At 56.7% G+C, this 23,962-nt stretch overlaps 1 protein-coding gene across 15 annotated transcripts in view; it reads left to right on the top strand.

The window, feature by feature from the left end:
- The window catches only part of ENDOV (endonuclease V), a 36,590-nt gene extending 12,951 nt beyond the window's left edge, over positions 1-23,639 (top strand). For 2 of the 15 annotated variants that reach the window (XM_059909165.1, XM_059909172.1), the window contains 3 exons: positions 2,478-2,551; positions 3,394-3,452; positions 21,598-23,638. In XM_059909165.1, coding sequence (XP_059765148.1) covers positions 2,478-2,551; positions 3,394-3,452; positions 21,598-21,950 — 486 coding nt within the window. In that variant the 3' untranslated portion in view covers positions 21,951-23,638. The other 13 variants (XM_059909157.1, XM_059909164.1, XM_059909167.1 and 10 more) reach the window with 11 other exon arrangements.
- The last annotated feature ends 323 nt before the right edge of the window (positions 23,640-23,962 follow it).

Consider the following 23,962-nt stretch of genomic DNA (forward strand, 5'->3'; position numbering starts at 1 on the left):
CACCTGCTCTTCCTGTACTCCCGGGCTGAGGGTCCACAAGCACCTGTGGGAGAGTCAGTTTGGGCCACACTAGGCTCCGGAGGGGAGGAGAGGGGCCTGGAAGACGCAGAGGCCTGCCCTGCCTGGCCCGGGGGTCTGCTGTGCCCCTGCACTCAGCCTTTCAGCCTCTGGCACCCTGGGTCATCGGGAAAATCAGCTGATGTCAGCTCAAATGGCAGAGTGGCCTGCCAACCCCTGAGGGCCCAAGGTGCCCAGCTGGCCTGGGAGTGAGCGGCCGTCCTCAGCTCGGGGGCCCCTGCAGGGCTGCTGGGCACTGCTGAGGAAGACTTGGGCCAGGGATGCCAATCAGGAGACTCCAGGGTGTGGCCACGCCAGGCACCCAGCACCTAACTTGGGGCCCAGGGGGATCAGAACTCTGGTGAACGAGTCGGCTCAGCTAACCTCATGCAGGATGCCCTTGGGCCGCCTTGGTGGTCTTGGCCATGACAAGGTGCAGAGCGGGTGCAAGTCCCAGGGAAGCCCATGAGGCGAGGATCTGTGAGAAGCTGTCCTCAGGGAGAGGCCTGCTGGAAGAGGGGGGAAGGGCAGTCCAGGCCTGAGGACCAGCATTTGCAAAGGCCCTGGGGCAGGAAGGAGTTGGATGCCAGAAACTCAGAGGAACTTGTGGCTGGAGCCCTGGTGGGGGTGAGCGGGCGGAAGCCTGTGTGCATTGCAGGGGGACAGAACTTCAGGTTTACCACAGGGCCTTGGATGTGAGTTGGGAGGGGACACCATCAGATTTGCCTTCCCAGCAGGGACTGTATATCGCCTGCTGCTCCGTGTGTCCCTGAGGCCTGTGCTGCGTCAGCTAGAGGCAACCTGGCCTAGGTGCCACAGGCCCCCTCGGTACTCTCAGCTCAGCACCAGCTGGTGACGCCGCAAACCTGAGGGTCCTGGCTCTGCCTCGACCACCCCAAGAGCCCCGTAGCCACCACCTCGGGGTTTGGGGCCTCCCGGCTGCTGGTGTGCAGGGCAGCCTCCAGGTGGCAGCAGCAGCACGCACGCAGCTGTGGCTCTCGGCCCCTGCCAGCAGCTCTCTGGGCTGCGAAGAGTCAAGGCCTCTAGGGTGGCTTCCAGGGTGGACTTTCTAAGTGTCCACCAGCCTCAGCCTCCTTCCCTCCCCGTACAGGGTTCGTAGGGGCACAAGCCTGTGACGTGTCCTGGCCCCAGGAAGCCTTTCCTCCCCCATTCCCATCCACCTGTGCGACCTTGGGGGGTGGGGGTGACGACCCGAGATTTCTCCACAGGCCCTCAGAGCCAGGGACTCCGCTGAGCTGGTACGGTGGGCAGGTCTCTGTTCCTTCTGTGTCTCGCTTTGCCCCAGAGTGGATGATAGCTGTGTCCTTGCAGGTGGGGGGATGCCCTATAAAGTGCCGTGAGTCCCTCAAAGGTGGGCAAGGACCGTGTGTCTGCCCTAGAGAAAAGCCAGACGTCTGCACCCAGGAGTCCACCAGCCCCATCGCTTCCAGGAACGGGGTGTGGCCCTGTCCAGTGGCACTGGTTATCTCTTGGTCCATCTTCTTCCTTGGCCCACTCACCTGTGTACACTTTGCCCTCCTGACTACTTCTGTAAGCTCTGAGGAGAAGCTGAGAGAGCGGCTTAGGGCCCGCTCCATTGGTCACAGGCCCGCTGCCCCCAGCTTCTGGGCCAGGCCGGGACAGGTTGCTGCAGGGGAAGGCGGGAGGTGCTGCCTTGCGTCTCCGGGGCCTTTCTCCCGGAGCACCCTGCCGCCCACCCTGCCCGCTTGCCCGTTCACTCTGAAGTAGAAACAGTTGGGGGGGATTAGCTGTTGTGTCCTGTAGTCACACAGCCCAAAGCGGGGCTGAGCCATCTGAGCCGGGATCAGGGGCCTCCCTGAGGCCAGGCCCCCTGGAACGGGGAGAGCCTGTGGGAGAACCTGAGCCGCAAGGTCCTGGCGGCCCCACTCAGGCCTGTTCCCCTCTCCCCAGGGTGTGCCCGGATCCCAGCCTGTGGCCCACAAGCCCCCTTTCATTCCGGTGACTCTGCAGAACTTTCCAGACACTTCTCCAGGGACAGAGGTTGCAGCTGACACTAGCCAGGGAGCCAGATGAACCAAAAGTGAGGACAGACAAGCTGGGCTGAGGACAGCCTTCAGAGAAGAGGGCTTTAGCAGAGAAACTGTTGGCTCAAGCAAAACCTACAGGGAAGCACAAGCTATAAACCCACTGAAAGCCGACTGAAACAGGAGTGAGGCACCCAGCCCATTTCCTCAGGCCCTTCGGGGACATGCTGTCAAGCACCTCGACCAGAGGGCCTGACATCCTGGCACCCACGCATGATGGGGCTGCTTCTTGTCCCTAAGGCTGGGCCTCCGTGGGCTTTTCCAGGAGGGGCCACCCTGTCGGGTGGGGACTGGTCCAGAGGCCAGCTTGGGACCCCAACCATCCCCTCTCACTCGAGCCCTCCCTTTCCTCAGGCTGACATCCGCTCCCGAGACTACATTCGCAGGACCCTGGGAGTCCAAGGGGCCCCTGCCTTGCAGCCGGAAAGGTGAGTGCTGGGGTGGCTGGGTCCTGCCCCTGTGGGGCCACTTCTGGTGGCTGGGCCTCTCTCGGCGGTGGCGCTGTGGCTCAGGCCAGACAGGCAGGGCCAGGCAGGGGGCGCAGGGTTCCTGAGGGGACAGGAGAAGAGCCAGCAGAATGCTGGGGGCCAGTGTGGACTCCATGTTCAGTGGGAGCTGCCCAGCAACCCCCAAAGCCCAAAGCTCACCTCCCACCAGGCACCCCCTGCTTACCTTGGTCCATTTATCTGTGAGGCACTGGGGTGTTGTGGTCTCCACAGAAAGGGTGAGGGAGTCAGATGGTCCCGGTTCATGTCCTGGCTGTGCACCTGCTGTGTCGTTTACGCTCTCAAGCCTGTTTCCTCACCTGTGTGGTGTGCACAGTGATTCTCATCCCACTGTGCTGTGGTACAGTCACAGCCAGCAGTGGCTGGTTACTTAATCCTGACGGCACTTACCGTGAGACAGCCACTGTGATCACTTTGCCGATGAAGAGACTGAGACAGCGAGGTTTCCGTTGGCAGCTTGGACATCAGGCCCATCCTCTCCCACCCGGAGTCCTTGCAAGCACGGCGTTTCCTTTGTGCTCCCTTCTCCTCCAGGCCCGTGCTGGCCTGGGCCTGGCTAAGCTGCTTTGAGAACTGTGCGAAGGTGTGGCTGGGACCCCTGAACTCTCCCAGGGGTGGGGGCTGGCCGTCGGGATCTGCCTTGCCCTCTGGCCTGGGCTCTTGCACCCCTGAGGATCCAGGTCGGCGCAGCTTCCAGGGACCACCTGGGGATCGAGGGGGGGGCTCTGACGTTTGATGCTGTCCTTTCTTGATGTCATTACCAGGAGCAAGAAGGCACAGAGGCCAAAGGCGTGCCCCCAGGGAGTCTCAGAAGAGCCCGCAGGTAAGGACAGGCTCTGCGAAGCCCACAGCAGAAACCCCAGGACACACCGGAAAGCCCCAGGCCCAGGAGCCCAGGGGCCGTAGGGCAAGGGCTGGGGCTGGCACCGAGCTGGATGCCAGGAAGACTCTTGGGCCGCCTGTGGCCCTGCTCCAGCTCGTCTGTAGGGACTGGGGGAGCGGCCGCCACGTCAGGTGGGGCACCCTGGCCCGAGGACATGGGGACGCAGAAGGCACAGCCCTGCTCGCCCAGGAGCCTGGAGAGAGCTCAGTGGAAGACAGAGCTCACACGGCAGAGCGCCAGGCCCAGAGAGCACATGACGTTAATTTCTCAGGAGCACAGGAAGGGATTCAGAGTTCATAGGGGATTTTCTGGTGTTTTTTTGTTTTGTTCTGAAAGCGCCCAGGTGGGCTTACAGCCGCCAGACTGCACATACGTGCACACCTTCTCCTTGCCTATCTGCTCCTCTGCGTACGTGTGCTGCTTTCACTTTGTGTTCGTTTATAAACCAGCACGTCCCTCCCTGCCGACCAGCTACACTGAGCCGCTTCTGCCCTGGCCGTGGAGGGTCCAGACTGGGGTGGCTGCTGTCAGGCTTGGCCCCTGGCTGCCCAGCCGGTCTCCAGCCTGCCTGCTGCTGGGACGTGCAGGGCCAGGAGGAGGGGAGAAGAGCAGCGTCTGAGCCTGGAAAAGGCTGAGGGTGGGGGGACATACAGGGGCAGTCTGGGCTGCAGGGGTGGGGTGCCAGACAGAGGGCCGGCACCCATACCCGAGGAGATGGGTGTTGGGGTCTGCTGTCCTGGCCACGGGCCCTGAGGACGGGCAGCCCACTGTGTTCAAGTGCCAATGGCTCTCCCCTGTTCCTGTCAACCCGACGCACTCCCCCCCGCCAGTCTCTTCACCCAGAGGCCGAGCCTCAAAACGCGTCTCCGCTGTGGGAGGGCAGCCCTGACTCTGGCCCCCTGCCTGGCCAGTCCCCTTGGTGTGAGCTAGAGTCCCAGGGAGGCGCACGGCCCCACCCACAGCCCCTGGGTGCCTCCCAAGCAGCCCCAGTCCTCCACCTCCTCCCAGCTCACCCCCAGGTTCCCTAAGGACTCTGGGATCTTTGCTGAGTGGTGTGAAGAATCCTCGGAGGCTTTTCTTGCCGTTTATCCTGCCTCTCAGGAAGGAGCTGCCTGTCATGGTTTGACAGCCTGGGATGGAAGCCCAGGGAGGCCCCGGGTCGCAGCGCTCCTTCCACGCCCCGCTCTGGTTTCTCTCCTTTCGTTCAGAATGAGAAGGGAGCTCTCCTCCAGAGCCTGGGCTCCTGGAAGAAGCAAAGGGGACAAGTAAGCAAGGCAGCCAGCTATTTGGGGTCAGCTGTCCGCCTTCCCCTCCCGCTTAACCCGTGCTCCCAAAACCCTTTGTAAGGCGGGGCCAGGGGCTGCCCCACATGGTGGTAGTAGCCCCTAGTCAGGACATTGCAATAGGAAGCGGAGCCATTCCAGGGCAGGGGGCTTCGGGGTACAGAGGGCCTACTGGGGCCAGGTGGGCTGCTGGGTGCCACCCACATGCTTATGGGCTCCACTGGATGGCCCACTGGGCTCAGCAGCTTCCGGCATGTTCCACAGGTACCTTCAAGGGGACTCCTTCAGGCAGGAAGGCCTATCCCATGTTCTGATATGTGGTCCTCCCCAGATGTCCTCGCTGGCACATCTTTTTTCTCACCTCAGCTTCTACTGTCCACCCAATCCTGAGACTGAGAAAAACCCCTGCTCTTCACAGCCGGTGGTACACAGGGAACCCCAGCTCACCCCACCCTCCCTAGCAGGCCCTGGGCCTTCTGCCCACTCACCCCGGGCTCTGGGATGCTTGTGCCTGTGGCTTTAGAAGCTGCACCTCAGTGCCTGCGGCTTTTGGCTCCCCTGTGCCGGCAGTGCCCCAGCTCTCCCTGCCTCTGGACTGAGGCCCGGGTCTGTGTCCTGGGAGAGAAGGTGGAATGCGGCGTCTGATGGTGCTCGGAGAGGGACCGGTCCTCCCTCTCGGAACCTGTTTTCTCGCGGGGATACAAGCACCTGCTTAGTCCAGTTGGGGGAGTGAGTGTGAGGACCCACGTGGAGTCCCTGCCGGCGGTGGCACAGTCACTTCCCAGTTAATGAAGGATGGGGGGCGTCCAGCACCAGCTGGGCTCCACACTGAGACATTAGTGGTCAGAGGCAGGGACAGCGTGGAGTCCCGTCTGAGGCGTGCAGGAGCACGGGGCCATGGCGAAACCATCTCCCTAAAATCCCTGATGGTCACTGGGCACAAACAGGCCTGGGCAGGGTTCCACCGGGGGGTCACAGCTGGACTAAGCACAGCCATAGTCCTGGGGGCTGTCCAAGGACAAGGGAAACAGTGGCACTTGCCTGGGGCCCCAGGCAGCTGCTGCCTCATTCACACCCCTGCTGAGTGCAAGGGTGCTGAGCCACCCCAGATGTGCCCCGAGTCTGGTGCCCAGGACTCTGTGCCAGGGTGGCCCTCAGGAGACTCAGTCCCAGCCTGCCACCCATGCAGGCCCTGCCTGGCGCTCCACAACCACTGCCCTCCTAACTTCTTCCAGGTCTCTCCCTGCCCAGAGTTCATCAGGACCAGGGGGTGGGGGGGACTTAGGAGTGCAGGATGGAAGCCAGGCAGAGCTGGCTGGGCCTGACGGCTTTGTACTGACTGGCCTTGGGCAAAGCTTCGGGCCTGTAATGGGGATCATACCTGTGCTGCCTCCCCGGACAGCTGCAGCCCTGTGTGGAGTGGCCGTGGCACAGAGCCTGGCACGCAGTCAGTCCTTGCAAAGAAAGTGACAAGGTTTGGAGAAGTGGGGCCCACAGGGGCCAAGGTTGATGGTCATCAGTCTGCAAGGCTGTGCTAACTGCACCAATGGGAAGGGAGAAACAGGAAGTAAAGGTCCTCATTTCCTACCGAGCTCCTCCCACCACCCCAAGCCGCCAGAATGCAGGTCCCGCAAGGGCTGGTCAGGAAGGACCGTGACTCCCTGGGCCCAACTGCACCTTCCCCTTCAACGCCTGCCCCACGCACATGCCAATAGGAGAGCTTCCCATGGTGCCGGGAGGCTCAGGGTGATGTCTGCAGCAGCATCCCCTGGGGACCCATCTCTAAGACAGGCACAGAGATGGCCGAGACCTCCTACTGGGGTGGGACTGGGGCTCTGCTTAAAGCCACTGCTTCCTCACTGACCAGAGGAGTCAAGTGGGCCCCCTGGGCTGAGGCATGGACTGCTGTGGGGACCCTGTCCCCTCCACTTCAGTGAGAAGCAGACAGAGCCTAAGATCAGTTTGCAGACAACTGAAAACCTGAGTGGCTTTTGTTTGTTTCAAGGTTAAAGTCATGTAACAAGTCACCATTTTAACATCTTTAAGTGTACTGTTAATTGGCTTTTAGTATATTCAGAATCTTGTGCAGGCACACCACTATCTAGTTCCAGAACTTTTTCATCCCGTATCCATTAGCAGTCACTCTCCTCCCCCCCTCCCCCCCACCCCAGCCCCTAGCAACCACTGATGGGCTTCCTGTTTCTGTGGACTTGCCGATTCTGGGTACCTCATAGGAATGGAGTCACACAAAGTATGTGACCTTTATGTCTGGCGTCTCTCCTTAGCATGATGTTTTCAAGGTTCATCTGTGTTGTAACATGGATCAGTACTTTTTTTTATGGCCAAATAATATTCTGTTGTATGGATAGGCCACATTTTGTTTATCCATTCATCTACTGATGAATATTTGGGTTATTTGGGGCTATGATGAATAATGCTGCTATGCGAATCGACGTACAAGTTTTTGTGTGAACTTACGTTTTTAGTTCTCTTGGGAGTGGAATTTCATGATAACTCTCTGTTTAACTTTTTGAGGAATAGCCATACTATTTTCCTACTGTTTTCCGCGGTGGCTGCACCTTTTTACAACCCCACCAGCAACACAGGGTTCTAAGTTCTCCACATCCTCACCAACACTTGTGATTATCTGTCTTTTTGATTCTGGCTATGCTAGTGTATGTGAAATGGTATCTCATTGTGGTTTTGATTTGTATTCCCCTAATGGCTAATGATCTTGAGCCCCTTTTCATGTGCGTATTGGCTATTTGTATGTCTTCCTGGGAGAAATGTCCACTCAAATTCTTTGCTGTTTTTAAAATTGGGTTGTTTGTCTTTCTGTCATTGAGCTGTACGAGTTCTTTATATGTCCTGGGTACCAGACCCATTTCAGTTATATAATTTACAAATAGGTTCTCCCATTTTGTGGGTTGTCTTTTCATTTTCTTGATAACGTCCTTTGAATGAAAGTTTTAAAATTTGATGAAATCCAGTTTATCTGTTTTTCACTTGTTGCCTGTGCTTTTGGTGTCATAACGAAGAAACCATTGCCGAATCTCATGTCACAAAGATTTCCTCCTATGTTTTCTTCTAAGAGTTTAATAGTTTCAGCTCTTACATTTAGATCTTTGATGCATTTTGAGGTAATTTTTGTATATGGATATTTGGGTCTCTTGCAATTCCATATGAATTTTAGAACCAGCTTGTCCATTTCTGCCCCCAAAAAAGGCAGTTGGAATTTTGATAGTGATTGCACTGATCAATTTGTAGAGCATTGCTGTCTTTTTCTTCTTTAATAAGTTATTTTTTTAAATTCATTTTATTTATTTATTTTTGGCTGCTTTGGGTCTTCGTTGCTGCGTGCGGGCTTCTCTCTAGTTGCAGCGAGCGGGGGCTACTCTTCGTTGCAGTGTGTGCGCTTCTCATTGTGGTGGCTTCTCTTGTTGCAGAGCACAGGCTCTAGGCGCGCAGGCTTCAGTAGTTGTGGCACGCAGGCTCAGTAGTTGTGGCTCATGGGCTCTGGAGCACAGGCTTAGTAGTTGTGGTGCACAGGCTTAGTTGCTCCGTGGCATGTGGGATCATCCCGGACCAGGGCTCTAATTTCTTTCAACGATGTTTTGTAATTTTCATTGTACACGCCCTGTACTTCCTTTGGTAAAATTTATTACTGAGTATTTTATTCTGTTTGATGCTATTGTAAATGGAATTGTTTTATTCGTTTTATTTTTGGATTGTTCATTGCTAGTGTATAAAAATACAATTGATTTTTGTATCCTATATCTGGCAACTTTGCTGTATTCATTTATTAGCTCTAATAGTGTGTGTGTGTGTGTGTGTTCTTTAAGGGTTTTATATATCAGATCATGTCTTATGTGAATATAGTTTTATTTCTTCCTTTCCAATCTGAATACCTTTTATATCTTGTTCTTGCCTGGTTGTCCTGGCTGGAACCTCCAGTGCAATGTTGAATGGAAGTAGGGAGAGTAGACGTCCTTGTCTGGTGCCTGATCTTAGGGGGAAAGCTTCACCAGGGTATGACGTTAGCTGTGGGTTTTCCATAGATGCCCTTGATCAGGTTGAGGAAGATCCTTCTATTCCTAGTTTCTCTGTGTTTTTATCATGAAAGGGTGTTGGATTTATCAAATGCTTTTTCTGCACCTATTGAAATGATCATTTTCCTTCATTCTGTTAATGTGGTGTGTTATATTGATTGACTTTCATATTTTGAACCACTCTTGAATTTATGGAATAAATCCTTCTCGGTCATGGTATATAATCCTTTTACTAAGCTGCTGAATTTGATTTGCTAGTATTTTGTTGAGGATTTTTACATCTATATTCATAAGGTATACTGGTCTGTACTTTTCTTGTGATGTCTTTGTCTGGCTTTGATATGAGGGTAGTACTGGCTTCATAGAATAGTTAGGAAGTGTTCCCTCTGAGAAGGATTGGTGTTGATTCTTGTTAAACCTTTGGTAAAATCACCTGTGAAGCCAGCTGGCTCTGTGCTTATCTTTGTTGGGAGGGGTTTTGATTACTGATTCACTCTCTTTATTTGTTATAGGTCTATGAAGATTTTCTATTTCTTCAATCAGTTGGAAGTTTGTGTGTTTCTAGGAATTTGTCCATTTCAACCAGATTATCTAATGTGTTGGCCTACAATTGTTTGTGATATTTTCTTTCTATTTCTATAAAGTTGGTAGTAGTGTCTCTACTTTGCTTATTGACTTTAGTGGGTTAGTCTGGCTGTGAGTGGTTTTTCTAAGGAGCCCTCTCCCCACCCCCAAGATGCCACTGTTAGTGCCCCTGGCTTGAGTGGGGAGTGGGAGGGCAGAGTCCCCTGCAAGATTCAGAGGGTCAAGACTCAACCTACCTCTGCTTTCAAGAGTTTCCAGCTCTTCCCACAAGCCCCAAAGGGTGTAAATCCCACCCCATCAGAAACTAATTATGGCCCCAATAAATCCTGGGCCTGACCTCAGGGGGGGAGTAGGGTTCCAGGAGAACCAGTTGGAGGATAGCAGAGACATTGTATAACCCTGGGTGGGCTGAGTGGGGGGGGTTAAGCCTGGCATGGAAGGCTTGTGGGCAGAGGTGGGGGTGTCTGAACCTTAAAGGGACGAGAGTTTCAGCTACAGCCTGATGGAAGAGAATCTGCAGCAGTGCGTGGTGCCATTGGCCCCTTGGCCCTGTCTACTGGCTACACCAAGGCCGTATCAGAGATAAGATGAAGAGGTAGAGCATGTCAGCAGCTTGCTGGGACCCCTGGCTCACCCCAGGGTGGTGGGTGTGGCTATAGCCCTGAGCATCTTGGAGGGATGGACCATGCTGAGAGTTCATGTGGAGGGGTTGGGGAGGCTGTGGGAGTGCAGAAGCAACTAGAAGGGGCTGAGGTGGTGCCTGGGGACCTACTGGCTGGGGTCATTCATGGGAGAGCGGGAAAGCAGTGGGACTGGGAATGGGGAGGGGGCTTGGGGGTGGCATGTCCTGCCCACCTCTATCCCCCACCCCCAGAGGCTCTACCCTGCAGAAGGCTACACAGGAGCCCTAAGTGCAGTGGTGTCTGGCCTTCTTCTCACAGAACCTTAAAAATAGGGCCGAGATGATATCCATCTTCGCAGATCACAGCCCACCCCAGAACCAAGAATAAATCTCGAAACACTCAATAATTCAAGTTGGATCCAAATAGATTTTTCTGTTAGCCTGGCAGCCTCTGTGCCCCTTCCCTGCGTCCCCAGGGGCTGAGCCTGAGAGGCTCCCACGAGGTGGTGGGCTGGCCTGACCATTGCAGGTCACACCCAGGCCCCTCAGGACACCTGCCTCCAGGACCCCAGTCTGCCCACGCTCCCCTCACCTGGAGGAGTCAGGAATGGAGGACACCCAGGGCTGGGAGTCCTTTATGATCAGGTCAAGGAGGAGGCCCAGCCATGTTCCTAGCTGTCCCAAGGATACCTCCCTTGCCCCCCTACTTTCTGATCACAGGCATTGGCCTGTTTGAGCTTGGGTCTGAGCCAGGCTTCTTGGCCCCTTTGACCACACCTCCCCTCCCCTCCTAGGCTCCTGGGGTCTCAACTTTCCAAGGCTCAAGGGCCAGCCTGGGCTCCAGGGGAGCAAATCCCCCCACTTAGGCCCCAGTCACTGGTGCACACACACCCCTCAGGGTCTACATTCCTGCCTCCTCCTGGAAGGGTCCCTAAAGGGGCTTCACCTGGGGCTCTGTGGCCTGGTGTGAACAGCTGGGGCAAGGAAGCAGGGCCCAGGTTCCCACCCAAGGCCTCTGCATTTGCTGGAGGTGGGGGGGTCCTCATTGGCCTGGCCCACCCACCGCAGGTTTGGCCCAGCCCCAGCAGTCCCTGTTGCACTGCCCTGGCCAGGCCTGAGTGGAGTTTTACCAAATTATTAATTAAAGGCACAGGCACGCGGCAGCTCTGACATCCAAATGAATAACACACTGGGTAATTAGGAGAGGTGTCAGGGAAATGATGGAGCATGGCCCGCTATCCCCAATTCACCTCCCTGGGAAGCAGGAGCAACTTCTCCGTTTCCTGCCACGATGGGCGGTACTGGAGGCGGGGTAGGGAGTGCAGGCCAGAGGGGCCAGGGCACAGCTGTTGCTTGTGGACAGGGCTGGGTCCTCCCCGGTCTGGTTGCTCTCCACCCAACCGGGAGAAGACCTGGGAACAGGGCGCAGAAGGCGGGAGGTGGGCTAATGGAAGAAGGATGCGGTCCCAAGACAGATAGGCAAGCCGACCTGGAGCGACTCAGAGAGAAAGAGAGAGACTGGGGGAGACCGCTGGAGGCCCGTCGCGGGGCAGGGGAGGAAGGATCCAGACCCGACTCCAGCACACTGGGGGTCCTGCCCTGGAAGAAGAGACGGCTCCCTAGGCCCTTCCTTGGGGCTGCAGGGGCCTGACAGAGAGCAGGCCGGAGTAGTTTTGTCTTTTAGTTACTCAAATTGCACTGGTGTTTTGGTGGTGTTTTTTTTTTTTTTGATCAAGGTTATAAACGTACATAGTTTAAATAGTCAAATAGTTCTATAAGACTTGTAACGAAAACCCAGTAGCTCCTTATTCACCCACCCCTCTCCTCTCCTGACTTCCCCTGCTCAGAGGCAAAATTTTGTTATTTTAGTTTTCTTTGGTGTGGGGGTTTTTCATATTTACTTCTAAATAACATGCTGATGCTGCCTTTCTTTTTTTTCTTTTTCTGTTTTTTTTAGATTTAGAAATTATCCATTGACTTTCTGCCATGGAGGTTGAGAGTTTGTTCCTTCTCACGTAGCCTCTCATACACTTTCCTTCCACCCATCTTCTCATTTTCATTGAATCAGAATTCAATGTCTGTGTTATTCTTTCTTTGCACATACTGTTCATAGCTGAGTAATGTAATGTAATTACATCTCCTTTTTTGTACAACCTCTTGTTTTTCCTGCACGTGATAATTGCCTCATGTTTTGGATTTGGTTTATTTTCTGTGTATCCATTACTTATTCCCAAACCCTGCAATGAAATATAAATCTCTTTTTGATACATTCAAAGCATCAGGCCATCTTGAATTTATTTTTTTCTCAGAGCCTGTGGTAGCCAGCTTCCAAGATGGCCTCCTGGGGCTGGTGTAGCCCTGTGGCCACACTGAACCAGGTCCGTCTGTATGACCAATGGAGGTGCATAAGTGAGGGTGTGTCATTTCTGATACTAGGCCTAAAATACATTGGGACTTTTGTCTTGATGGTGCCCCCTCCCTCTCTCTCCCCCCTCATCATTCACTTTGAGAGAAGTCAGCTGCTGTGTTGTAAACTGCTCTGTGAAGTCCACGTGGCAGAGAACTGAGCCCACCTGCCAGTCACCATGTGAGGGAGCCATCTTGGAAGTGCACCCTCCAGCCCTGCTCAAGCCTTCAGATGCCCCCAGCCCTGGCTGTCATCTGACTGCAACCTCATGAGAGACTCTGGGACAGAACCAGCTAGCCAGTCTGCTTCCAGGTTCCTATCCCTCAGAAACTGTGAGATAATAGACCTTTGTTCTGGAATAATATTTTTATGCAGCAAAACATAACTAATACAGAGCCACTCCTCCCATACCCACCTGTCCTGGTTGCCTTGTATACCTGATTCACATCCATCACCAGGGACCTCTCTCCACCCTCAGTTTGCTCCGGCTCCTTGTTATAATGGTATGCGTCATCTAGTGTCTTCTTGAGAACTACAACCCCACCCTAGCCCCACCGTAGAAACTGGGGAGACCTTGGAAAGGGGCTTTTTTAAGTACCCAGAAGAGTCCTTGTTTCTAAGGCACAGGGACACCACGACGTCTTTCAGGAGTCTGTCAGTAACCTCAAGATGGGCCACATTGTCCTGTCTCTCCCAGGTGGGTGGGAAATCTGTTCCCTCCTCTGGGCCTGCAGCGCTGTGTGGGGCAAGGCCACCGCTGTCCACGGTGCTGAACTCAACGCCGTCATGTTGGCCTCGGGTGCCAGCCCCAGATGCTGGGTGGCCTCGGCTCTAGCTTTCCTCCTCTTCCACCCAGATCCCCTCTGTCCAGGCCTCACCTTTCTGCACTAGGCTGTCTTCCTGCTCAGGGCTCCTTCTCGCTCTTGTAAGCAGACCCCACATGGGCTCTGCAGACAGGCTTGAATCCTGAAGTAAGATCCTGTAGGTGCTTGAGCTGAGAACTCTCCAGATTACATGTGACAGAAGCAAACTTAAACCACCTTAAGCAAATAATAGGGGCTTGTTAGTTCACTCCAGGGCAGAGCTGGCTGTGAGTGGCCTGGCTGCAACATACGTCTGCCCTCTCCCTCTGTGCCGTTCCCAGGGGGCCTCCCCTCTGGGTGCTGGATGGCAGGCAGCAGCCCCAGCTTACTTTCTCCCCTGTGGTGTTCCCAGGCAAAGTGCAGCCTCTATCCTAAAGGCTCCATCCAAAGCCCCAGGCCCTGGGTTCTGGATGGACTGTTATCACTGCTTAATGTTATCACTGTGGCTGGAGGGGAGGGGGGACCATGTGTGCCTGGAGCCGGGGAGTGGAGTCAGCCACAGCGCATCTCATGGAGGGGCGTTCCTCAGTGGGCAGAGCACTGTCACCAGAAGAAGGCACACCTGGTTGGGGAAACTGAGGGGAGGGGACCCCAGGCTCTCTGAGGATGCTCTGTTCCCAAGGCCCTAAGAAAGCACCGTCTCTTCCCAGCAGTGCCCCATCTTGTCTCCGGGCAATTCTCTTCCCATACCAGCAGGGAATGGCATGATTAAGGCTCCATTATTAACTTGCCAATCTTATTTCTGGGGCACAGATGCTGACGGCTTAGGGGACCCAGTTGGCATATAACGAGGTCTCTGTGACAAATTACTTGGGTGTCAATTAACTATCTAGAGAAATGTCAAGCGGGATCTGTCATGCTGGTGGTGAGGGGCAGCCAATTAACCCGGAGTGGTTAATCCAATCCACGCAATTGCCTGCCTCAGCCTCCGGCAGGGCTGGGAATGAGGAAAAAGGCCTAGGGTGTGGGGTAGGCGGGGCCTGGCCTCCATCTCCCTGGGACACACGTCTGCAGTCACACTGGGGTGCTCAGCACATGGCTCTTGCCTTGCAGCCTGACTCTGTCCATTCTTTCATTCATTCCACAGCCACCTGCTGGGTCAGGCCTGAACTGGTCACTGCTGGTCAGGGGGTGGGACAGTGCTGGGGAAGGACAAATGTGCAGACAGGTGTCCATGACTTGCGTGGTCTCCACAGGATCCAATATGGATAAGAGTATCCTCAGGGAAGGGTAAACTCTAAAGGGGTGAGGGCAGGGCAGGGAGGTGAAGGAGGAGTGGCCAGGTCCCGGGTGGCAGTCAGGTGGAGGGCACCCAGGACAGCGCAGACACAGAACAGTACCCCGGTCCCAGTGCTCGGAGCCTTTGGCAATCAACTGGTAGACCTGAGCACAATCCAGCTACCCGACTCTGAGCCATAGGACTTGGAGACAGTTTCTTCAAACTTTTCTAAACCTGTTTCCTCACCTGTAAAATGGGGCTAAAAGCCCCCAGTTCCCAGGAGTGTTGTGAGAGCGAATGGGGCCCTGTGTAGACATGCCTGGCCCAGCACAGGTGCTGGCTGAATTTGCATCCCCCTCCTCCTCCCTGCAGGTGAAGCCTTGGTCCCCAGCTCACTAGTGGGAGGCTCAGATGGAGCACGTGCGGGGAGAGGCACAGGATGAGGCATGCAGCCTGGGAGGAGAAGGGCATCCTGGAGGGGGTGGTGTGGGCTGGCCAGCGGGCCCACAGGCAGACACGAAGCTGAGGGGCAGGGTTCAGGGACTCTGGCTACCCCACACGGTCACACCATGCCATTTGGGTTTTGCTTGTTTTCAGGAAAGCACACTGGTCACTTGGAGGTGGGTCCCTCTGGTGAGGACCAGTGACCATGCTCTGATCCCACCCTCTTCCCATGCCTCTGCCCACACCATCCCCCCACCTGGCCCGCCCCTCTGGTAGTGGTGACCCCACCCCCACCCCACCCTGTGGTAGCCCCCACCCCATGTCTGCTCGGCAGGTGATTGGCAGCTGCCACTTCCCAGCCCCCCAGCTACAGCGCCTCATGCTTATTCATGACACTGACATATGGCACCTCCGTGGGGGGGGGGGATCGGAGGGAGCTGCCAATTGTGAGAGTGCAGCGTGTCCCCATTCGAGCCCTGCTGAAGGAAAACAAACGCAAGATGTGAGGGGAGCAGAGGCGGCCTGGGGGCGTGCGTGTGTGTGCGTGTGCTTGCCTGCACCGCGGGGGCGCTGGGAGGAGGGGAGGAAAACAAAGGGTGAAGGTGGGGGAGAAAGGGAGGCTGCAGGGCTTGGAAGTGAGCTTTGTTTGTCATGGCTTCTGCCGTCTCAGTTAACGGGGTCCTCAGAGGCCAAGCTGTCCATCCCTCTGCCCCAGGCAGGCTGGCTCACACCAGCCTAAGACCCCTTTCACCTCGCTCCCCCTCACCTCTCACATGGGACACTGGGCTAGAGGCCGTGAACAAGATAAGGGCTCAGCAGCCAGCAGCCCCATTTGCAGATCGTTGAAATGTTCTAATTCTTTCCAGAATCAGGCAAATTTAGCTAATGTCAAGCCAGAGTCCATAGGGCTCCAGACTTAGCCAATTTATTTTCCTGTTTTTATTGAGGAAGAGTATGTGCATCACCCCCCAGCAGTTCCCCTCCCCCAGGCTGGGCTGGCCCTCCAGTGCTCTGCTGGCCACCCACGGGCTACAAAGCTCTGTTCCTTGGCTGGGGAGGGCAGAGCAGAGACAAAGGCCGAGCTCTCGGGGTCCTCAGCCAGCCCCTCCTCCTGGACCCAGGGCTGGAGGCTGCTACCATGGAAACGAGGCTCTTTGCCAACTGGCCACGTGCATCCTGGAAACAGTAGGTGAGTCCAGGAGTCAGTGGGTCCAGGAACTGTGACCACCTCCCAGGAGGTCCAGCCCTAGGGTCCCTTGACCCTGCTCTGCCATCTACCCCCATTGGTTGTAAGAACTCAGGAGAGAGAGAGAAGCTTGCTGAGGGAGCCTGGGATGAGGCTGGGGCCAAGAGAGAGTGAGGAGCCCCATGAGGCCCAGCCGAGGGTCCCACACTTGTACAGGAGCTGGATGCTCTGAACCCTCTTCCACAAGCCTTCACACGCGCTTTGTGCAGTGGCTGACCCTGTGGGGTCTGTCCATGGAGTCCACCAATCCCCTCACTTTAGGCCTTCCCCAGGGAGTCAGGGAGCTGGAGAAGCCTGTCCCCCAAGGGTGCAGCCTGCTAGAGAGCTGCCCATCCAGCAACTCCCTCCCAGGACACTCTGATTCCGGCCTCGGACACCCTGGTCCCCAGCCCTGGTAGGCTGTCTGGGTGTCCTGACCCCCTCCTGGCCCAGCCTTGGATGAGGGGCCCCTGCCCCAGCCAAGTGTCACGTGAGCCCTGCGCTGGGCTGGCATGCTCTCGTCCGGCAGGCGCAGGGCCGCTGCGCTTCAGGCACCGCTGTACATAGAGGCATCTGCTGTTCACTGTCTCCGGGCAGATGGGCTGCCAGTGAGCTAAGTGTGTGCGGGGGAAGGGGTGCCATAGGAACCCCTTCCCGCGGTAGCATGGGGGCGGGAGAGGCAGGCGCCTGCCTAGGGAGAGCGGGGAGCACACAGGAGGGAGGGGCTAGGATCGCATGGGCTCCCCGTTTGGGGTGAGCCCTGTGGTGCTGGTTCCTGGGCACGGAAATCCCAGCAGGACCGCCGAGGGGAAGGGAAGCCTGGAAGCACTGGCCGAGGCAGGGGTCCCCCTGTCACCACTGGCTGGCTGGCCTTGGGCAGGTCCCTTTCCTCTCAGGGCCTGAGGGAATGGGTTTGGATTGTCTTCAGGATGCCTTCCAGTTCCTAAACCCTGAGCTTCGGCAGGATGGGGGCAGCCTGCCATCTGAGGGACCTCCTGCGTGGCAGGGGAGGCGGGGACGACACACCAGCACAGTCTGCTGTGGCTCCTAGAGAGGTTAGGGTAGCGCTGTGTGTCAGGTGAGGTCACTCTGCAGAGTGGGACTCAGCGCCGGCTTTTGCAGCCCTGCCTGGCCGCAGCGGGAACCACGCAGTGTGGGTCCCGGCAGGTGATGGGGGCAGGATGCCGGCTGAGGTGGGAGCCCTGCCCTGATACAGACCTGGCTGCCCCAAAGCCCAGCCTGCTGGACCTGGACCTGGGGCCCATGAAGGGGGAAGTGTGGGAAAGTCGACAAGGAAACAGCCCAAGACCACCGACAGCCTCGGAAACGCACCCATGGGGCAGCAGGAGGGCCTAGGGCAGGGGTGGGGGAGGTCCACTGGACAAACCCCAGAATCCTGCTCTGGGAAAACCTAAAGGCTCCTCATTCATAATGATGGTGAGCAGAGCCACTGGGGCCTGGCTCAGCACCCCTTCGTGTGCCAGATGCCACCCTGAGCACTTGGCACCGTGGCCTTCAGTAATCGGCCCAGTAGCGGGGGAAGCAGTCATTACCCCACTAGACAGGGGTGGAGACTGAGGCTTAGAAAGATTACGTGGCTGGCAGAGGCCTGTGGGCCAGTTGGTGGCTGAGCTGGGAATGGAGCCCGAGGCCAGCTGGCTGCACAGCCCTGATGGTCAGCTCGACCCCCTGGGCACCCTGCTGCTAGGTGCCTTGACCCTCCACAGCTCCAGAAGCCCAGGGGAGAGTGCCAGGTGCCTGGTGTCCCCTCCTCCTTCCTCCGTCCCTGGGAGGCCCCCACCCCACCCCTGCAGCCGCCTCCACCCGCCTGGCTGCAGTGTGACTCAGCTCAGCTGTTCCTCAGCCACTCTGCTGGCTGGTGCTTGCCTTTCTTCTTCTTTTCCAACATGTGACATTGCCACTGTGCTGTGGCACAGTGACTGCCTCTGCCCAGGACTGTCCGTGGTGGCCCCAGCTTGAGGTGGCCAAGGTGGCCAGGTGGCCGGGCCTCACCCCCAGACTCTGGTCATGGGCAGAGAGACTGTCACCTCCAGAGCGGGCACAGTCCTCACCTTAGTTCCGCCTGACTCGGGCACAGTGCCAGGGGACACCTGTCCAAAGTCACCCTTCGCAGCTGCCTCAAGGACCTGTGTCCTTGACATTGTAGGTTGGGCATCAAGAGGCCAGAAACCCTTCTAGGGAGGGTAACCCGGAGGGGATGGCCAGAGCCCCACTTTTCAAGAAAGGGGTAAGAAATGGAGAGATGTGTCCTGGAGAAGACTGGGGCAGGGGCATTGCCCATTGCCAAGGCGGGGGGTGGGGGAGTGAGTTACACGAAGAAGGAAGGGCTTTCCCTCAATGAAGGAAGACTCCCTGATACTTGGGACTGTCAGTGGAATTCGCTGTTTTGTTAGGTGGTGAATTCCCTGTTCATAGGAAGATTGAAGCTGTGACATGGACAGGATTCTTCATGGGGTTGAGCCCAGTGTGGTGGAGTTGGTGGGAAGAGCATTAAAAGCTGGCGTTAGACATTTCGGGTTTGAGTCTCAGGTTTGTGTAAACTCAGGCAAGTCATTAAACCTCTCAGAGCCTCAGTCTCCTCTTCTGTAAAATGGGATTAGTATCTCCTTCACAGGCAGTAGTGAGGATCCCAGGAGACAGTGTAGGATAAAGGGCAGTGTAAACTGCAGAGTGCACACAGATGTTTTTATATTCTGGTTCTGACCCATGCATCTTGCATCTTGAAGGTTCTCCATCTCTGAGAGCATTTTCTGCCAAGGATGGGAATGAGCCCCATCAGAAGAAATGGCCCAAACTCCAACAGAGAATTTGGGGAAGAGGAAAGGAAGCGCTTTGGGAGGTGGGAAGTCAAAAGATGAAGGGATTGTGGGACCCACCCTTCCCCTTGGGCAGGAGGGGCAGGGCAGCTTCTCCTGCCTCCTGGACTTGGAGATCTTGGGGGTCTGAGGCGCAGGGGGGCCTGCGAGCCCTCAAGGAGATGGGGTGTTCATGATGCCTGGCCTTGGGGAAAACACAATGATGGGGATATGGGAGGTGGTGGGAAGCTCTGTCTGGGCAGCCACAAGCTGACTTGGGGTTTGAGTAGCAAAAGGAGATTCGACAGCCCCATGGATGCTGGGCTGGGGCAGCTGGTTTCCCCTGACCGAACGTCCCTTTGCACCTCACCTCTTCCTCTTCTCCCTTGCTCCCTTCTCAGTGCCCATTTCTTATGCCTCTTGGAGTGGTTGAATGGCTGGGTGCCCAAAGATGGAATCCTAGAACCTCAGAACGTGACCATACTTAGAATAGAGTCTTTGCAGATGTAACCAAGTTCAGGATTTTGAGATGAGATCATCCTGGATTAGAGTGGGTCCTAAATCCAGTGTCAGGTGTCAGAAGAGAAAAGCAGAGGGAGATTTGAGACTTAGACCCAAGAGACGACCGTGTGAAGTTGGAGGCAGAGACTGGAGTGGTGCGCCCACCAGCCAAGGAACACTAAAGATGGCCAGCAGCCACTGGAGGCTGGGAGAGAGGCCTGGGACGGTTTCTCCCTCAGATTGCAGCAGCTGCTGGGAGTTTGGGCTCTGTGAACTAAAAGGGGTTCTGGGGTGGCTGCTACCTTGCTGGTGTTCTCTGGCTCCCTTGCAGTTAGAGTGGGGGAATGTGACCTGGGCTCCGCCAACCAAGATTCACCTGAACAGACTGACTCAGAAGCAGCCAACACCAGAAAGCAGATCCCCCCGCATCTCTTTTCTAGCAGCGGTGGGGGTGGAAGGTCCTGGCTTCTGGGCAGCAGTGCCCTATCACGCGTGGGCTGCTGGGTCTGTGCCCAGTGGTGGAGGCCGTGTGGTTGGGGCCTTGCTCCTGGGCGTGTGGCCACTGAGCAGAAACTTTCTTTGCCATTAAGCTAGCCAAAGTGTGTCCTGCTGGTTGTGAGCGGTATAAGGGGTAAGGAGACCTCTGTCCATGGGGCAGGGAGTTCATGCCCCAGAGAGAAGCTCCTAGAAGCCCTTCTCCTGCTAATCCTGGCTGGATGAGAGCCGAACTCTGCCCCAGGGACTGTGGGAGTGGAGCTGGCCGAGAGGTCCGTGGGGATCAGGAGGAGGAAACACAGCCTGGGCTGGAAGCACCGCGGTCAGGACAAGGTGGCCCCCACTTTCCCCGCAGCTTTTCCCTGGGCCTGGCACCCACTCTCCCCCCTCCATCCCTACTCAGGGCCCCTGTCCTCCCTCCCTCTGTCCTCCTTCTCTCCCCTACACCCTTCTTGGAAATGAAGTCATCTAGAAAAATAATCAAAAAATAGAAAGGAAAAAAAAAAGCTAAGAAAATGGGATTTTTTTCCCCTTCAAACATTTGGTAAGACACCTCCCACACGGATGAGTGTCCACCGGGGCCTGTTTTTGTCCGAGGGAGACTCGGGCTTGAACGCCTTGGGTGGTGTAAGCCAGGTGGGCCTCCCAACTCCCCACCGTGGGGGTCCGCGCTGGGCCTCTTCCTGCAGACCGGCCAGGGTCAGCCCCTGAAGCCTGAGACCCCAGGTGATGCCTTCAGCAGAAGGCCCACGAGCCCCTGAGGCAGAGGCAGGGTGGGGAGAGAGGACAGGAGGGTTCAAGTTCAGGGGGGAATATTAGCTCCTAAGTGAGGTCTCTGCCTCCAGTCTCTCCCGTCTTCCCACCAGCCCACGCCTTGCCTTGCTGCAGAGTTCTCGTTTGTTTATTTATAATTTAAACTCAGCCTGCTTCTAAGAAGGCTCAAGGCACTTGCTAAAAAGCTGCTTCCGCGAGCTGGGTCGCGCTCCCTCAGCCTTGGGCTCAAAGACCATGGACACTATCCCGTTACTCAGCCTGACTCCCAGGGCCCCCTGGCCCTGGCCCCCATGGCAGCCTGTCCCACCACCCGGTGTGCACCCGGGTTTCAGACACACCCTTCCAGGGCAGCTTGCTGGGGTGACCGGGCCTGGGGTGCCCCCTCCCATCTTGGAACCAGCCCCTTCCTCCCTGGCCCCTGTGGAGGGACCTGGGGACGTCTGTACCTCTCTTCTGCCCCTCGGCCATCTGTTCTGTCACAGTCACCTGGTACAGGCTGCTCCTTTTGCCCCCAGCTGGACTCGCCCGGCCCTTGAAGGGGTGTGACCGAGTCATGTCACTGTTGACAACGATGGATGATACGGTGGTGAAGGAGGGGGCTCCCCTCTGCGTCTGGAATGGCATTAGGCCTGCGGTGCCATGTCTCTCGGGCATAGGTTCCCACGGTTGATGTAAAGGAAGGGAAGGGCCTGTGGGGGAAGGCTTGGCAGGGGAGCGCCTGCAGAGGAGGGCAGGGGTCACCCTGATGGTTTCGTCTGAACCCCAGGTAGAAGCCAAAGATGCCATTTTCTCATTTCTTCAGGATCCAGTGACCAAGTGCGACTCCATCCACCAGGGAGGGGCAGGGCACCCACCACAGTGAGGACCCACATTGCTGCACTTGGCGTCCTCATTCGGAACTTCCCAGCCCAGCTGGGCCTCAGGACTTCTTGCTTCCTGCAGGAGGGTCACCTTGATCCTGGGTCTCCCTTCCCTCAGCCTTGCATCTTTGGGCTCACTTTTCCATCTTGTGGCAAAACAAGCAAGCGTGGGCACTGCCCCGGCTCCTTCTCAGATCCATGCCATCCCGGGCCAGATAAGGGGCTTACCAGGACAACTGGCAAACAGCACTTCATTTCTCCAATCCCCAGTTCCTCCTCTGTAAAACGGAGCTAATGACGCCGACCTCAGCCCTGCAAACAAGATAAAGCCCACTGAGCACACATTTGCTTCCTTCCCCTCTGAGAGCCTCAGTTTTCCCATCTGTAAAATGAAGCCCTCTCTCAGGCTGTAGACCCAACTCCTGCAGAGCAGGCTGGATGCCTCTGCCAGCTGGAGGGCGCATCATGGGCAAGGGGCAGGGGCTGCCCTCCTCTCCTACTATTTACAGATTCAAGATCCCACTGGCCTGGCATCATCAGTTGTAACCAGTGTCCCTCCCTCCCTCCACCTGAGCGGACACTGCCTGGCAGAAGGATCCCTGACAAGGAGGGCCCTCAGGGGTTGCCCTCAGTAAGCCTCAGTGGAAAGGGCAATGCCAGGCGGGCCATGCCAGGAATGCTCGGCCACTTGGCGATCACAGTAGGGTACGGCCTTCCCCTGGTTCCGGCTCTCCTCCTTGCCACTGCGTTCCATGGGGCCACAGATGCCCTGGCTGCGGGGGCTGAGGCAGACCAGATGTCCATTCCAGGCCACCATGCCCCATGCCAGAAGGACAGTGCAGCATGGCCCCGTGCTGACACAGCCCTGGAACCGTAGACTTTGGAGCTGAGAGGGAGGCAGGAGCAGGAGGGCGGGTGGAGAGGAGCCAGGTGGCTCCTCTCCTGAAGGAAACGCCTTTGAGCCACAGCCCGGCCCAGGAGCATCTGGCTGCCGGGGTGGCCTGTGCCCTGCTCCCCACAAGGCTGGCGGCATATGGCTGCCCTGGCTCACCCAAGCCACACACCATGCAAAGAGCTCCTCTCCCAGTGCCCACACCCACAGGGAAGCCAGTTGTCTGGACACTTGGATGCAATTCTGGGCAGCCCTGGATGCTTGTCTGGCTTCCCGCTTGAGCAGCAGCATTGGGCCCTGGGAAGAGCACAGCCTTCTCAGCCACAAAGAGCTGGATCCCAGGAATCGCATCAGCACAGAGCAGACAACCAGTGATTGTCGTCCACAGTGCACACTTCACGCCAGAAGGGCCTCCAGGGACCACCGGGAGGAATTCCAGAGGCCCCACTCTGGACGCTGAGCCCACCCTCCTTACGCTGTGCCTCACACGCCCGGCCTCAGCACTGCCCTCCGCATGGTGGTAATCACTCTCCTCTGTCCCACCAGACTGAGAGCCTTGAGGGCAGCACCAGACTTTCTCACCCAGTTCACCGAGCAGAGTGCCAGGCACGTGGGAGGGGCTGCCGGCACCAGCCAGCGACATCTGGAGCCCAGAGGATTCTGAGCTGAGGATGACGGTGTTTGGAGGATAGGGCTCCCTGAGACGCCTTGGGCCTCCTGCAGGAATGGGAGGCTACTCTTTGGGAGTGAGATATTGAAAGTAAGGCACTTGGCATGTGGGCAGTCATCCAGTCCTGGCCGGTTCTCCTTCCAGAGAGGGTGACCCAAGGGATTCACCACCCTTCTTGGGAAGGAAAAGAAGACCCCTCTTCCACCTGCTCAGTCTACAACACTTACTGAGTACCTGCTCTGGTCTAACAAGACAAACTCTTGGCCATGGAGCTTTCAGACGACATATAAGTACATTATCAACTCTGTTGGATGGTGATAAGACCTACGGAGAAAACTCAGGGCAGGGAGTTTGGGGAATATGGGGTGTAACTTTAAGCAGGTGGGTCACCTCACTGAAGAGGCGAGCATCCTGCTAACATCTTGGGGAGGCGTGTCCCAGGCAGAAGGACCAGCAAGTCCAAAGGTGGGGTGGGGGGAGGGGCGGGGTATGGAGCAAGGTCAGTCAAGAGTCAAGCAGTCAGCGAGGCTGAAGTGGGGGAGCAGGGAGGGGGAGGCAAACGGGGCAGGGCCTTGACTCTCTTGAGGGAAGCAGGGCACCACAAGATGACACGGACTGAAGGGCGGAGCTGGGAGACCCGGCGAGAGGTTGGGCAGTATTCTAGGCGACTAAAGGTGGCCCAGACCAGGGTGGTCGCAGCGGAGGAGGGAGAAAGTTCCTGTTCTGGGCACGTTTCGGTGGCACA

This window comes from Balaenoptera ricei, chromosome 20, assembly GCF_028023285.1.
Source record: "Balaenoptera ricei isolate mBalRic1 chromosome 20, mBalRic1.hap2, whole genome shotgun sequence".
NCBI classification, from domain to species: Eukaryota; Metazoa; Chordata; class Mammalia; order Artiodactyla; family Balaenopteridae; genus Balaenoptera; species Balaenoptera ricei.